General features: G+C 55.2%; 1 protein-coding gene across 1 annotated transcript in view; it reads right to left on the reverse strand.

Moving 5' to 3' along the window:
* da (transcription factor daughterless) overlaps positions 1-15,005 on the reverse strand; it is a 69,206-nt gene that overhangs the window by 46,740 nt on the left and 7,461 nt on the right. Inside the window, exons 3-5 of the mRNA XM_037213554.1 lie at positions 4,318-4,480; positions 4,049-4,071; positions 3,791-3,838 (exon numbers count right to left, since the gene is read on the reverse strand). Coding sequence (XP_037069449.1) covers positions 3,791-3,838; positions 4,049-4,071; positions 4,318-4,480 — 234 coding nt within the window. The remainder of the gene's footprint in view (positions 1-3,790; positions 3,839-4,048; positions 4,072-4,317; positions 4,481-15,005) is intronic.

Below are 15,005 nucleotides of genomic sequence, written 5' to 3' on the forward strand. Positions count from 1 at the left end.
AGCTTTAAGCCCTATTTCCCTGCCAAGCATGGAACCATTTATGCCTGCCTGCCGGACTCTCAGCACGAATTTTTCCACGATTTCAATATGAGCCGAGTGAACAGCAATTGAAATCAACAGCTCATCCTATCCCACTAGGGAATGCTGGACTATCTAAAACTAAAATATTCTGACAAAATCTTGACATGCAAATCCAGCAGCCAGTTGCTAATCTGACATGCAAATTCACCTGACTCACTGCCGCATTATATAACAAGGCTCCGTGCAGAGACCACAGGCACAGCGGGCGTCCACAGAAGATCGGGCAGTCACGAACTTCACAGCAAACGTCCCCGCCCCCTCCCCCTAACGCCGTCACATTCGCCAGAATCAGCCTCCCAAAGCAAAGCATGAGGCCTATCAGCCCACGGAGAAAAAACCGCGAGCCCTATTGCGTGCTACTACCAGGATTCGGCCTAATATGCACAAATGATCCCGTCATCGCCATGGCCTTCGCCGCGGCGGTTCCGAAAAACCCGTCCAAGCGCGCTATCTGGCCGAAAAATCAAGGCTGAGTGCAGCCGCTGATCGCTGCAGTTTGCTTACGTTACGCCGGGCAACTGCGGCCATTTAGTGGCGGGATGACACTAATTCCTGATTTGTGACGCAGTCGGCAGCGCGGGGCGCCCGTGTGTGGTCGTTACACAGGCCCCCGGGGCGCGCTGGGGGCCTCGCTGGCGGCGGGGTACAAACAGAGCAGCGGCCGCCGCGCCGTCCGGACCACAGAGCAGCGGCCGCCGCGCCGTCCGGACCACAGAGCCCCGCCCGCCGGCACCGGCGCCCGGCCATGGTGGCGGCGCGGGCCCGGAACATCATCCGCTGATCACAGTCGGCCCTCGGCGACACCGTGCAGTGGGCTGGAGCGGACCGCCAGGTCAGCGGGCCTCCCCGCGACGCCTAAGCGTATACCGACACAAAACCGACACAGGCCGACAAACCAAGCCGGCGAGAGCGAGCGCAGTGAGCTCAGTATCGGTGGGGTCAGTGAGGACGGGCGGATGACCATGGAAGGAGGCATTCGCGTTCGTCAGTGAACTGGAGATGTCACTTTTGGATTCTAGGAACCCGCCTCACCCTGCAGTCCGAAGTTGAAAACCCGCCGCAACCCAAACAAAATTTTCCGTAAAAGTCTCAACACGCAAGATGCTTCCTTTCACCTCGTGCTTCATTTTTCAATACACCTAGCTTTTAAAGCATGCACAAACTAATGCATAATGTATAATCGTATCTTCAAAACAATAGGAATAGCCAGAAAAGTACCTTACCATGACTCATTCATACCAGAAACATTCTACGAGTGAAGTCAATCTTTGGCTCAGACACAAAAGCTTCACGTTGATCCAAACCAGAAATGCATGACATGAGTTGACAGTTTCTTGTTTAGTTGAATAGCTTCATTACCTCCATACCATAAGTATATTCTATGAGACAGGCCAATACCTTGCTCCAACAATGAGCCTCACTTCCACGCATGGATCAGGTTCTTAAAGCGTGACGTAGGTACGTATCTAGGTAAGCAATCAATCAGTACTGATGTAGAAAATTACTGCGGGCTTAATGCTGACGCCTGAGACCACATCCTACACCCACTGAACTCTGCCTACATCATCACAGAGCCGCAGTTTGTGGTCTCGTGTATGAGACGCCTCAAAATGGTTATACGTTGAAATGAGGGCCACTTCTGCGAAGTCATCACCATCATGCACTTTTTTCCGAGTCGGCACGGGGCCGATGATCCGCGATGGGTTTCAAAGCGAAACCGTTTTGTAAATCGCAGTGAAGCCGGTGTCATTAGGCAGACATGGCCTGGGCGATGATTGCTGCTAGCAAGCCTGGTGGCATAAGTTTGCAAGAATGTGCAGGGGAAAATTGGGAGTGGCGAAGGAATACTCACGACAATGAAGCATGAAATTCAAAGCTGTGGGTCGAGGTTAATGTGCTGACATTTGTAGGCCATTCAAAAAGGCATGTATTATTTCAGCCGTAGAACAATATCAAATGATTGAAATTGATCCAAAGCAAATGCCTTTAGATCACGCGATCTTCAAGTTCATTTCATGGTTAAGTACGATAATTCCTCATATGTACGATCGAAGCAATCAGCGTGGCACAGAGAGATAATTTGTCAACAAGTTTTCAAATTTTTGCTAGGAACACATGCCCATGGCGCATAAATATGGTTTGCCACTCGCCGTGTTTTTGTGTGTTGTGGAAGACATAAGTGTCACTAAGAGTGCATACCATTCAAAAGGGATTGCGCCCCCCATTTGTATTAGGTTTTGAACTGAGCTGGCCATTGCAAAGATCATTCAGTGAAAATCACAGCCCTACCTGAGCCTGGAGACCTAAACCAAGATCTAAACCACTCTAGTTTCTGAGCTACACAACCGCGAGGGTGCGCGCACTAGTTCGGGGTGATTATTTCAAGGTCACCCAGACATCGAATTCTGATCATTTTTTCATCAAATATTTCATTTCCGCAACCCCATCAGCCATGCAGCGGTCAAGGACCAAAAAGTAACTGTCGGTCGTTTATATCTGGCGTTTGAGAGCACGATTTCTAGATATTAACGCCCGTCAATTGGCTCTCAAGCAATGTTATTCCAAGGTACGATGACGCAATCAAACAATGACGTATTGAGAGGCATGTTTCCCGAAAAAGTTATGTTGTCTAGAGCAGTCGTTCTCACTTGAAAGTGTAACAATAGCTATACAAGCTAACTGCAACATAATTGATGCTTCCGTATCATCAAATGTGCACGAGAGGAAAGAGGACTTAAGTCTAAAACTTAAACATAAACTAAAACTTCACTTGGAGATAAGATAGGAATGGTGATGATTTTGGCACGACTACTGCTACTCTGAAGAAAATGTTCGGTTTTCTTACCCCATCAAGGCATTATTACACACAAAAAAATGTAGATAATGCTTGGTGAAATTTTCCCTTCAGATGTATCATGTAAAAACACTGTTTAAAACTTTACGACCACAAAAATGCTAATTCTGTGGATTAAGTGGTTTAAAAGGCAACAGAAACCCGCTTGTAAAGTTCCTCCACCTTGCCGCAAATACCCGCGAAAATCCCAGCGAACTTTTTCACCAGCGTTTTAAGGACCTGCAGGCCCAAAAACGGCAAATCTACGACTGTTACCAAAAATGACTGTCTCAAAAGGCCACGTTTCAACCGATGCCCGCGTGTGCAGACCCCGCAGAGCTGCGTATAACCCCAGACCTACGACAGCTGACCGCTACCTGCCTCCACAGCGGCCAGCGGTGCATTGATCCGTCTCCGCGCGGCCTCCTACCCACCGCTTTGCGAGGCGCGGGCGATGCCACTGGGGATGGGCAGGGGAGGCCGGTCGCCTGTTGAGTCGCCGCTCGGCAGACTGATCCCGGCGCGAACAAAGAGTGCGGCGCAGCGCGAATGAAAGGGGCAAGCGGCGGCGGCGGCGGGGCGCCCGCCGGTCGGGAGCTCGTAAATCGCCGCCGGCCTCGGCGCGCTCATTACGGGCATCGTCACACGGCCGGCCGGCCCCCACCGCTCGTCAAACGCGACGGCGGCGCGCCCGTAAAGCGCGGCGGCCGCACCCGGCCCGCCATGGCCGACCGTTAAACCGTCGGCGACGTCTCTCCTTGTCCCAGCAGCCTTGAACCGCTGTCCTGTCCGGCGACGGGCGTCGGTCGGCCCGAGCGGTCCTCGGCGCCAGGCCGCCGACGCCGGCCGCCGACGCCAGCCGGCCAACCCACTCACCCATTGCTGGTGTGGTCCGATGCCGGGCTTGCCGCCGCCGTCCATGCCCTGCAAGACACGGGCGAGCGGCGTCAGGCGGAGGAGCGGCGCCGCCGGACGTCACTGACCGGCTGGGACCGAGCTCACCCCCGACCAGCGCCGAGCGGCCGATGCCACGGTCGTTGACATTGAGCTGTCGTCACGATTACACGGGGCTCGTAACTGGAAAGACTGAACGAACGACCGACCGAACGCATGCAGATGACAAAATCAGCTTACCTCTTCTCGCTTCTTCAAACTCCCTGAAACGAGGCAAATTGGTGTCAGCAAGGCAAAACAGACGCGTGAGGACATATGAGTAAAGCATCTTTGATGAATCTGGTTCACACGCGGGCGAGATGTAACATAGGGCTTATCGACACAGACAATTAAATAGCGTTAAAATCCGCCGGGACGGCAAGCGACGAGCCACAGCCATGCAAACACATCTCAGATAAAAAAATTAACCTTAAACCAACTCACACCACCACCATCGCCTTTGTACTCACCTACTGACGGTAGCACTGGCCGTTTGCCGGCCGAGCCGGATGCACTTGGACCCTGCGCGGACGACGCCCCACCAAACGGGAAATATGGTGAACTGGGACCGTACGGGTTGCCCACAGATGGCGCGGCGGCAGCAGGCTGTCCGGGCGCCGGTGCGTAGGCGTCCTGAAAAAAAAACGACGGCCTGTGAGACAGACCGGGTGTAGCTGCTCTATTCTGAGATCCGTTACGCCCAGTAGACTCCCACAGAATGATATCAGACTTCCGTACAATATCACGGCGCGTGGAAATTACTACCTACGTAACATCCGATACAAAGGGCGACTCACTAAAGCAATCTACAACAATTGCTTCCGCGGCGACCGCGGGTAACGCGGAACATCGCAACTGACCCACCTGTCCATGGGTCACACGGATCACCTGCCTTGACAGCTCACATAGGAAGACCATGGCACGTCTTGACCCTGAGCCCTGACTTCAAATCTGACTTAAGTTACCACAACTAGGCTGCAGGTGGCACTTGGAAAGGCAGCTTTATAATTCGCATTAAGCCCAATGACGCGAGAGTCCCCCTGGGTTCATGCTTTGCCCGAATGACCATGATGCTAAGTTACCCACACACTGCCGGGTTAAAAGCAGCCGGCAGGCACGACATGATCGATTCGTTTCCGTATTGTTCCATCACGACTGTGTATATATTCATGCTCACATGGATATCGCATGCATGGCAGCTTCATTACGTTCAAAAGCCGTCCCCCGTTCTGGCTATCACCGACCTGACCACGTAGTTTCGATCCCTGGCCACGCTAAATTTCGCTCGTCTTATGATTCATGCAACAAGCAAGTATAACCAGCGGAGAACACAGCGCGCCGTTACAGAACGCCGCCAGACCGAACATCAGTCTTCACCGCTCCTGTATTCTGACGGCCAACACCACGCGCCGCCACCCGCCAGCCTTGCACACCGCACCATGCGGCGCATACCAATAGCGGCTGCATATCAGGCCGGCGCGAGCCCACGCGCCTCTCCAACGGCGCCGGCTTATCGAGCCCGGCCATCAACAGCGGCGTCAATCCAGCTGGGAATGCGTGCGCCTTCCGGTCGGCCCTCGATCGGCGCCGCGCGACGCCGCCGCTGCGTCACGGCGGCGCTCGGGTGACGTCAGCGTGACGTCACGCCGGCCGGATCCGCGGCTCCGGTAGGCGGCACTGCGAAGCTGCCCGGCCGTAATCGGCCGCCGATCTCGGCTCGGTTCGGGATGGAGATGAGTCCGCCCGCTAATGTCTCGGTACGATGGAGCCGGCCGACACAGACCCGTTGTGACAGGGCAAGACTCGGCCCGACCGCAAATGACGTAAGGGCCCGTCATCCCCCGCAGCCGTGCCGCTCAAGCTCCTCAGACAACACCGTCGGTGTTGTTTTCTGCAGATTGCAAACCGACACCCAAGGACGATGCATGAATCAGTCATGTGATGAAACCATCATGTCCACAAGCACAAGAACGTCGTGAACGTCATTTTCAAAGTGAGCGTTCCAGCGACGAAGGAATGGGAAACTCCTGCACAATGAACGATACGTACGCGCGTGATTGGTCTCACCAACGCCGTCGTGTCTCACTGTGGGTAGTAAGGTGCCATCCAGCAAAAACTCCATTTGATAACATCACACAAGGCATTATTAGTCTCGTCCCTTCAGCCAAGCACGGGGACAAGTTACGTGCCGTGTACATTTCAACGACCTCTCGCCCAACCAGTCATGCGCAATCCTCACAGGAAAGTGCATTACGCCTCAAGCCCGCTTAGCTAGACCATTTCGAAGCCAATACAGCTGACAAGTGTCCACCAGTGTCACGCCTCGAATCTTGCAACGAGCGGCTAACTTCCACACCAGAGTAGCCCCAGAATAGCCGCATTAGTGACCATTGATCGCAGCGCTGCCACCGCCTCCGTGGAGCCACCGTAACATCAGAGTCTTCCGCTCCAGTACGGCCAGATCCCACTCAGTGTCTCCACAAGGCCCGCCAGTACGGGTGGTAAGTGCTTTGGGCAGTAAGCTCGCAATCATCTGTTGGAACACCATTAAAATTTCAGCAGATGGTTTTGCTCTTGTTTCGGACTTATGTGTACATCTCAGCCCACGTCGTCCACGCAGTTTTACTCGCGGTCCGTCAGGCACGGCCCAAGGTGTGCAATGCACGCGTAATTAGATCTCGAAATCAGGGTTATGTGGCGCGTCTATGGGGGCGCGTTACCAACTGGCAAGGAGGGCCAGCTGGCGCGGACGCGGCCGTGTCCCGACGTCGCGTGGCACGTCGTGACAACGACTCGTGAACTCCTCCAGCAAAATTATCCGCCACATTACAGTCGCTCCCCGACAGCAAGCGGGTTAACGCCTTGACAACAAGCTTTGCCGGGCGGGCTCTGATCTCATAGCCATTCACGCCAAACATCCGGGTAAGTGCAGCTTCGAAGGTTGCAGTGCTTAATGCAATTTGCGCATTGCCCTGGACTAAGTCATCTTCAAATTGTGCTATACGAGTGTAGACAATGCAGCTGACAAGACTAGCGTTATTGAGTGTCGGTCGGAATATGTCTGCGAGTGGAGTACCTGCCCAATGTTGTCCTCTTGCCTCATCCCCTCAGCTCAAATCCGCCAGCGATGATCCAGCACGACATCACTTCGTCAACCATCACGTGCGCGGAGCAAAGCTTACTTCAGCTGTCACGGGCGCCAAGCAACGCATATCTCAACGTGCCCAGAGCATGACTGTGCCACCGCACAATGGTGGCATTTGTGATTTTCAAGTCCGATCAATACCTAAGCGAAGGAGCCTATTGTAAAATCTCGCTCGCCCATAACTTCCCGGTCACTCGTCGTCACTAGGGTTTTACGACGCGCTCAGTCACGAGCCTCCATGGCGTCGGCTGCCTCTCACCCTGGCGGGAAGGGCAGGCACCGCGGGCATCGGGCCCGGTACCTCTCGTAGTTCCAGCTTACTCATGTGCAGCGAAAGTATTCATTTCAAATTCGGAAACCTGGAGCAGATGCTTACGCGCCACGTGGATTAAGATTTTGAACACATGCAGCCGCCTATTCCGCTTCATTCATCTTTGTGCACATGTCACATATTTCGCACTGTCAGCCACGTAGGGTGTTTGCTTTCGCACCAGAAGCCATGGATTGCTACCGAAGAATCACATTGATGCGACTGGTGATATTTTAAGTTGGGTCAACGTCTCAGCGCGGGTGCAGACTCAAGTTTTCGCCTTCGAGCAGCCACAAACGGCGCTGCCGCGGCCCAATAGCAGCCCTGTTGTCCTGCGGTTTACGCACGTTCCATGGTCTCCAACGACGCTGCAAAAGTGCTGTCAAAGGGTCGCGTTAGCCTATGAACGTCACTTTATATTGTGTTGTGTTGCACCGCCACTCATTATATCCACAAACATGCGGCTATTCTTTCCCAATCGTCGTGAAATGGTGCGCACGGCCTCTCAGATTGAGGATGCGATAAAACATGGCACGAGGATGAGGGATGGGGCGTAGGATGAGGATAAGAGCCGACGGACTGCCATCTGTCTCCGAAATGTCATTAAACGATCTTAAGCTGGCAATACAATTGTTCGACATTCAGGAAGAGACATTGCTTTAAATCACGTGTCACATTTATGATGTGCTCATTAAACTGAAACCACGGAACAAGAAAATGTAAAAAGAGTGCGCCTTCAGCTTGACGCAATGATTGCGTCTTCCAGCCGTTTGGTATGGTCCAAATCGATATGTTTGATATTTGGTATTTAATGATGTAACTCAGGGGTACCCAAGAATTTTCAAAAGATCGTATGCGCCTTATCCCCGTTAGTTTGCTAGTTATTGAATTTTCAGGGCGCGTCAACTGCATTAGTTATTTGCGCACTGTTTTCATCCCCAGGCGGCATGTGTTTCATCCCCGTTAATCTGTGAGTTATCGAGTTTTAAGGGTGCGTCAACTGCATTAGTTATTTGCGCCCAGTATTTTCATCCCCAACTACGGAAAGTAGCGATGAAACGAAATAAATTGACAGCCAGTTAACAGAACAGGCGGTTTAATGCTCGAATGAAAAAACTGAACGGCATTAAAAAAAGCCTACGCGTACGGTTTAGCAATGCATCCGGGGCAGATCCGCAGAATTTGCTCGACCCTATTACCTTACTAACATTGATCTGCTTGGTAACAGATACTTAGAAGGTAAAAAAATAAAACCTTCGCTCATCCAGCTTAGCATAACAATCAAGATTGGTAATCGTTCAGACTGCTGATTTCCCTTAAAACTCAATGACAGCGGTAAAAAATCGCACATAACCACAGCATGCAATCCTGAGGGCATGGTTGGCAGGTAATACCCGAGCACCTACTCACGCTACACGCAACATCGGCGCAATCGTGCACGCGGCCGTAGGGCAACTCCCGCGCTTCGTTAAGTTGTGTGCCACAGGGTCTTATATCCGCGCATCTATTCAATCATCTACGATTTTGCGCCGTACACGGGCACCACGTGAATCCGTCGGATATCTGATCACGCCCACAGGAGGCAACGGGATCCTAATCTGCCTATCATGGGTGCGTCACCGCATTCCTATTCATCTGTTGCCGCCCATTGTTAAAGCGCCTGAGGAATTTCGCCGCCACTGCCGCCTGGGCCAAAGGCACCCTCCCCTCCCATTTCAGGGTCAGACAGATCGGCAAGTAACAACGTCTCTGGTAGCCCCGGTCAATGTGGTCTAGGAGCCGTCGAGATGACGTCTACCGCGCAACTAACGTCACAGGTCACGCAAAATATCTAACAAACAAAATCGCAAAAATAATGGGGAGGCATCTTTTTCACTTTCTTTAACTGCTTCATTTTCAGCCGACGATGAGTGCCCCTGGCTCGGGTCGTGCTCGTCGGGGAAACTTGAAATCGAAATCAGAGTCAAAACGACAGTATGCTACTGCGCTTCAGAATCATGTCATGATGTTACTTAGGTCAAGAGTCGGGGTCCGGTGATACTAATGAACATACTATGCCTGTTCAAGCTGAGGTCACGTCATTTGGCATGCCTTCTCCGATCTTCCACTTCACATGACATGCGCACTTGCAGCTCATTGGGTTGGAAACGTGCCTGTCATAGCGATCTATACATTACAAACGAACGTAACAAGTTATTTGGTTCACATTTATAAGTCCACTTCGCACTGATGCCTAGTTTAACCTCGTAGCACCCGACTAACACTACCTGATACAAAGTCGCACCAGCGAGTAAATTGCTTCCAAGCAGCCTCAAACAGGAAAGAAAACTGCAGGCTTCTGCATGTAAAGGGAATAAATCGACTTGGAAGCCTTCCGTGATCGTCAGAACTAAATAACCTGAGCTAAGATCGAGAAAAACTTTCAGAATGCCTAACGATTTCGACGCTATCTAAAACACGGAGGGGGAACTCTATACTCCCAACGCAGCGGACGCGGCTTATCATTACAAAAAAATATTTTCGTTCATTTTCCCCTCGCAGGGCTCACAACGGCAAACCTCAATCACGATGGGACCTACGCAACAGTAAAACTTAAGCAACCGAACACAAGCGCAAGCGACTGGTTAAGCGACTGGTTGCAGCCGGTCTTGAAACGATGTCATGCGTCGCTAGTGTATAAGCCGACGCCCTTTCTAGCAAATAATTTACGTTGGGTTAACTGCGTAACGATCCCATAAACATGATTTGGGCAGATAAGCCGTGTGAGTTGTCCTTGGCTGCTGGCCCTGCAACCTGACACCAAGCTTTACACGTGCGACGGCCATGCGCACCGCTGAATCTCCAAAGCTTAAACCACCCGTTGGGGTCTCTACAACGTGTTGGTGCAAACCGACCCACAGCAGAATCTGGTCTCGCTGAAAGCTGGGCGCCAAATGACCACTGCAGTCGGCGCGCCCGAAACCCTCAATAAACAAAGATATCGCTCAAAGCGGGCATTTCAAGAATGTGTTGTGTCCAAAAACAAACAGCGATGCAGCGACAACGCATACTGACAACGACATACATAATTCTGTCTGCTCAGACCAGTCAACTTCGCGCCCTCATTGTACAATTTTTATCAATCAACAGCTTTGTTGCAATAACGCAGAGGAACGTTGCTGTTAGAATTAAGTAAAGCCTCGTAACCGAAACATTTTTCCAACTTTCGCCAACCAAACTATGCAGTGGTAACACTTGCACGCAACGGAACAGGTGTTTTAGTACACTAAAGCTTCTTTGCTTTCTACCAAACATTTCCCGTCACATACGTTTGTACACCCCCCTTACGGACCGGCGATATCCAAAAGGCCGCCGGGCATGGCGACCTCCCGCTCCCCGCATCGAAGTCCTCCACTTCGCGCATTTGGCGATGGTCAGGCTTTCTCCAGTCACCCAAATCCACACAGAAATTCAACGCAATCCGATTATCTATGATAGATTCACGTGGTCCCCGACTTCATGTCTGGCCCACTGTGCAAGCTTGCAGTGGCTTACCACGTTCCTACCGCACCATTCTCCAGGCGTTACCGCGCCACACCGGCCCACAACAGCTCATCAGGATGATGTCCGCGTCGCCCGAGGCGGTGATCAGAAGGCAAAGTCGGCCATCTCGCCGCACGGCAGCTGCATGCTGATCTGGGGATCCGCTGCGGCCGAGGCCGAAGACGTCAGAACCGGGTGGTCTTGTCGCTGAGTCCCCCTGCCAGGGGAGTGTTGCGTTCTAACGACCCGACGGGCAATGGCAGCCAACACGCCCCGATCACGTCATGATTTCCTTAGTTCAAACCTGCCTTTCCCGTGGTCATCCCACTATCTTTCATCGTTTCGTGCTGCCTTTACAGTGGTATTCGCCACACATTGGGGCCATCGCTTACAGATGAGCTCCGGCGGAACGAGCGATCCGGCGGCCAGTGGAGAGACGCCATAGGAGGCCACGAGTGGGCGGAACGAGCGATCCGGAGGCCAGTGGAGAGACGCCATAGGACACGAGAGTCGGCGGAACGAGCGATCCGGCGGCCAGTAGAGAGACGAAATAGGAGGACACGAGTGTCGGCGGAACGAGCGATCTGGCGACCAGTGGAGAGACGCCATAGGAGGACACGAGTGTCGGTGGAACGAGCGATCCGGCGGCCAGCGGAGAGGCGCCAGAGCACACGAGAGTCGGCAGAATGAGCGATCCGGCGGCCAGCGGAGAGATGCCAGAGCACACGAGAGTCGGCGGAACGAGCGATCCGGCGGCCAGCGGAGAGACGCCAGAGCACACGAGAGTCGGCGGAACGAGCGATCCGGCGGCCAGTGGAGAGACGAAATAGGAGGCCACGAGAGTCGGCGGAACGAGCGATCCGGCGGCCCGTGGAGAGACGCCATAGGACACGAGAGTCGGCGGAACGAGCGATCCGGCGGCCAGTAGAGAGACGAAATAGGAGGACACGAGTATCTGCGTCACGCACCACAGCTCAGAGCTCTCCGCATATCTACATATTGCGGGTCCCGTAACGGCATGCAAGGACCACATCACAGGCTGTCAGACCCGACAAAGAGCGCGGAGTAGTCGGTTAACTCTGAAGTTCTAGAGCATGTTCCGATGGAAGTTCGGTTACTCCGCGCGCTGGCTCTCACCCACGTGGTGCGGCCAGAGCCACGTGCCGCCCACAACTCAGCATTACGGGGTTTGCCACGCATTATAGTTCAGCTGCATTGCAAAATACATCAGGTTGGAAGTTTAATGTCGGATACCAACGTCAAGAAATGAGGCATGAACAGCGTTCCTGTTGATATTTGCCTTACAGACAGAATTTTCCCAAAAGCTCTGAACAGTATGTGAACATCAACACAGGAACTTCCTGCATTTAGACCCGAAACTACATGATTTTTAACAGGCTGGCTTCCACGAAAACCGTCTTGGGCGTCCGCACCGCCATGCGACTTGCCAGGGAGTTTCCACGCCCCCGGAGGCGGCTCCTGAATGCTTCCAGCAACTTCCCCACCCATCCGCCTGACAACCGTCAGACGGGCATCCCTACATGTCACAACTAATGCGGCCCACAGTGGTGACGGTAATCATTGTACAGAAAGTGCGCTGGTGCAAAACCTGTGACCCAACACGTTTCCAGACTGGCCCCTACAAAAAACGACTGCAATGTGCAGTCGTTATGGCCAAGACTGAGACTGAAGCAGCTTTGTGCCGGACTTTGGGTCTCTTCGTCATGGTAGTTGTTGGCGGCTCGCCGACGATAAATAACTGTTACGCTAATAAGATGCTAACGACGCATTTAGGCAAAAGATAAGGCCTCACAATGGCGTGACTTGAGACATTATGACAAGATGACGGTCGCGAAGCAACTTAAATATTCACCGCGCGATAAAAGCTATCATATGAACGCATTCTATACAAAAGACGCATTGTGACTCAACTGGGAAAAAACTGAGCCATCGCGAGCTTCCGCGACTGATACTGGAAATCCAACAGGACGGAACGCTCCGAAATCGGACGGGCGCTGTTGCAGACCGTCAACCTTCTGCCATGGGCGAGAGCGGCGAATTAAGGTGGGCGAGGAGCGACCACTCCTCAACTCTGCGACATTGTACATTGGCTCACTGTTAATGCAAAGAAAGAAACCAAACATATAGCACTCCGCCCCGGCCTGCGCTCCGCCCCCTCAAACTCTTACCGGGCCAAACGTCCTCAGCACTAATTACGGGACGGATTCATGAGCCTGTCGAAGCATCAATCTCGCCACACGCGAGGCGCATAACCGCCACACCAGCAGCCGCAGATAAGTCTGTCCGGTGCGTGACCGGCACCATTACGCCGCGTCACAGGCCGTCCTGTTCACGCCGCCCCCTCGCGCGCCGCGCCGCCGGCCCCCCGCGCCGCCCCGCGGCACCACCTGTTCCGGCGGCCGCCTGTTTTGTCGGCGCCGTCGCAAACACGGCTCAGGTCGGCCGGCCCGCCGCCTAATTGGCAGCGCCGTCGCCGCCCGCCACCGTCCCTAATTAATCGGCGCCGCGGCCCGCTGCGCCCGGCGCTGGGGCCCTTTGGTCACGGTCGGGACGCCCACGGTCGGGCCAGACCGCACTCGGCGCTGCGGCCCTCTGGTCACGGCCCGGACTAGCGCGGTCGAGCCGGACTGCGCCCGACACTGCAGCCCACTGGTCACGGCAGGGCCGCCCGCGGTCGAGCCGGACCGCACCCGGCGCTGCCGCCCTCTGGCTACGGACCGGCGCTGCGGCACCCCGGGCCCCGGCCGGGACACCCGCGGTCGAGCCGGACCGCACCCGACGCTGTGGCCCTCTGGCCACGGACCGGCGCTGCGGCCCTCTGGTCCGGCCGGGACGCCCGCGGTTGGGCCGGACCGCACCCGGCGCTGCGGCCCTCTAGCCACGGACCGGCGCTGTGGCCCTCTAGCCACGGACCGGCGCTGCGGCCCTCTGGTCCGGCCGGGACGCCCGCGGTCGAGCCGGACCGCACCCGGCGCTACGGCTTTCTGGCTACGGACCGGTGCTGCGGCACCCCGGACCCCGGCCGGGACGCCCGCGGTCGAGCCGGACCACACCCGGCGCTGTTGCCCTCTAGCCACGGACCGGCGCTGCGGCCCTCTGGTCCGGCCGGGACGCCCGTGGTCGGGCCGGGACGCCCGTAGTCGGGCCGGACCGCGCCCGGCGCTGTGGCCCTCTGGCTACAGACATGTCGCCCGCGGCCGGTCTGGACCGCGCCCGGCGCTGTGGCCCTCTGGCTCAATCATGCGTTGGGGCCGGACCGCGATCCCGCGCCGTCAGCTGCCCGCGCGCCGCGGCGGCGTAATAGTTAGCGGCTGTTGATTGGTTACCGGGGTGACCCGGCCGGCCGGGGTCGATGGCGACGGCCGAGAAGTGCCGCGCTGACCGCGGCTATCCATAATGCAGCGGCCGCTCAGCGCGACAAACAGCTCCATAGGCCGACTGGCCAGCCGACTGGCGGAGGGGCACCGCCGCCCACCGGGCACCCGCTCGATTGCTGCGCCCGCCAAGGACCCAGCATGAGGAAGGAAGTCAGATTTCAAGCTTTGTAACGTGTCATCCGGGTACGAGCCTGAGTTAGCCTAACATATTCCACGAATCAGACCTTCGGGACAAGACTTATTACCTTACCCCCCTAAATGCGTGCCGGAGAAAAGGATTTTGTCGGTCATGTCAACGACGCAATTGGCGCCGTCTATATCATAGGTCCTGTTTTTTATCTTAGGTTAGTTAACGGTAAATTATGCGGCGTTTGTCTTTGACTCTTCGCAGCCTTAGTGCTTAATACGAATGCGCACAGTGCATCAACGCAGCATCAATGCAGCATCAACCCCCTCCTCCGGCCCATTCCCTCCACGCGCTTTGAAGCCCCACCTCGAAACATGCCTGAGTGGCCGCGTGCTCGCCGCCTGCACCCCTCCGCCAGGCGCCAGGCCGGCCTTATCACCGCCGGACCCGGGGGTGGGCGGCTGAGACCCCGGCCAGAAAAAGCGCCGCCTGACAGCCGGGCCGTCCGGCGCGAGATGACCATCGCCGGGCCCGAATCACCGGCGGCCGGCCGGCCGCTGCGCACCTGTCTCATCCCGTCAGGGGCGCCCGCCCCCATCAGACGATTACCGGCCGGCTTAGCACGAGACGCCGCGACCTGACGCGGCGCCCCCCGG

This window comes from Pollicipes pollicipes, unplaced genomic scaffold, assembly GCF_011947565.3.
Source record: "Pollicipes pollicipes isolate AB1234 unplaced genomic scaffold, Ppol_2.1 Scaffold_3087;HRSCAF=3621_pilon_pilon_pilon, whole genome shotgun sequence".
Taxonomy (NCBI): Eukaryota; Metazoa; Arthropoda; class Thecostraca; order Pollicipedomorpha; family Pollicipedidae; genus Pollicipes; species Pollicipes pollicipes.